General features: G+C 43.5%; 1 protein-coding gene across 1 annotated transcript in view; it reads right to left on the bottom strand.

Moving 5' to 3' along the window:
* Positions 1 to 638: 638 nt before the first annotated feature.
* The window catches only part of LOC310816712 (galanin receptor 2a), a gene marked incomplete at both ends in the record, with an annotated part of 1,302 nt that continues 425 nt past the window's right edge, over positions 639 to 1,515 (bottom strand). Inside the window, one exon of the mRNA XM_083686992.1 lies at positions 639 to 1,515. This exon is cut by the window's right edge and continues 425 nt beyond it. Coding sequence (XP_083543118.1) covers positions 639 to 1,515 — 877 coding nt within the window.

The raw sequence follows: 1,515 nt of genomic DNA, 5'->3' as shown, positions 1-1,515 counted from the left end.
TCCAAAAGATGCGCGTCACAGCCTTTGAGGATCAAGTTTACCCGTACCCGACCAAACTGGGCCTAGGCCAAATAATGAAACATTGAAAATGTACAATTGCTCAGGGATCATTCATGGTATTTGATAGGCTATCAATATATATTGAATTTCATTCTAAATTCAGGGTGTAATATTGTTTGAATGTGAAGAAATAGGTTGTAGTTTACTAGAAAATTATACAAATTATAGAGAGATTAGATGTTTCATTGCTACCACCAAACGTCTGTGGAGTGGTCCTTTTCTTTTGAAAAATCACGATTTTAAAGACAAATACTTTTTAAATACACATTTTAATGAGAACCACATCATTATTTTACATTTCATGAACAACATCAAATAGCCTGACGAATTTTAAATAGCAATAGAGTTAAGTGAAAATGGGTTACTCATTATAGGTCTAGGACCTCATGCTCAATATTTACATAACACATTTGATCAATAATCTTGAACTCCTAATAGGCCATAATTCAATAGTCTAACTTTCGTGTAGCAAATGGGACATATTGCACAACATATAGAAACATGACTGACAGAATGATTTTTATTTTTCCTGGCGATTGCAGTATGACATTCATCCTGTAATGGGTACATTCAACATGTTAGTCGAATACTGTCTCACACACCGTCACGGAAGACAGGCTCTTGCTTTTGGTTAACCTGTTTCCTAAATTGGCATATCCTCTGGACGCGCGCGTCTCGGCGCTGAGCTTCTCCGACTGCGCGCGGCTGGACATGAGTTTGGGGACAGTGCTGCTCATAGACGACTGTTGAAGCGACAGGCTGAACACTGACGATAGCTTCTGTCTGTAGCTTCTTCGAAACCTTTTCGCGGACCTGTACAAATTTCCCACAAAACAATAACAGAGCGGGTTGAGAGCCGAGTTTGTCAAACCCAGCCATTGCGCAAAGGGTCTCCCTTGGAGAATCCATTCATGTTTGACGTGGTTCAAGTCGTCCTCCTCTTTTTCTAATGTATCAGGCATGTTGAAGTCGATCCAGATGTCCACGACATAAAGGGGTAACCAGGACAGGGTAAAAAGCACCACAAGTGACAGCACCATTTTGGCAATCCTTTTACGCACTTTCAGGCGATAAACCGATTGCGTAATGGCTGGTTTATTCGACTCTTTCAGTCTATCATCTTTTCCCCACAGCTTCCACCCGGTCAGCAGACTGGTGACCAGATTAAACAAGACAGGGAAGCCGTACAGAGCGCAAAAGAGCAGAAAGTTATACCCCTGTCGCAGTTTGACTTTGCTCCAGCTCTCCACGCACACGGTGACAGTGTCAGCCCCGTCCAGCAGAGACAGAGTCCGGGTCGCATTCATGAATATAAGCGGCAGGCAGAGCCCCGACGACACGGTCCACACCACACAAATCATACAGAGTATCCGCCTCCCTGTGAAAAAGGACCGGGCGTGGAGAGGGTTGTGCACGCTATAGTACCGGTTCATACTAATGACGGCCAGGCTTAAA

Source organism: Argentina silus (assembly GCF_951799395.1).
Source record: "Argentina silus genome assembly, chromosome: 16".
NCBI classification, from domain to species: Eukaryota; Metazoa; Chordata; class Actinopteri; order Argentiniformes; family Argentinidae; genus Argentina; species Argentina silus.
The sequence above is the reverse complement of the archived record's forward strand: the minus strand, read 5'-3'. Positions and strand labels throughout refer to the sequence as shown.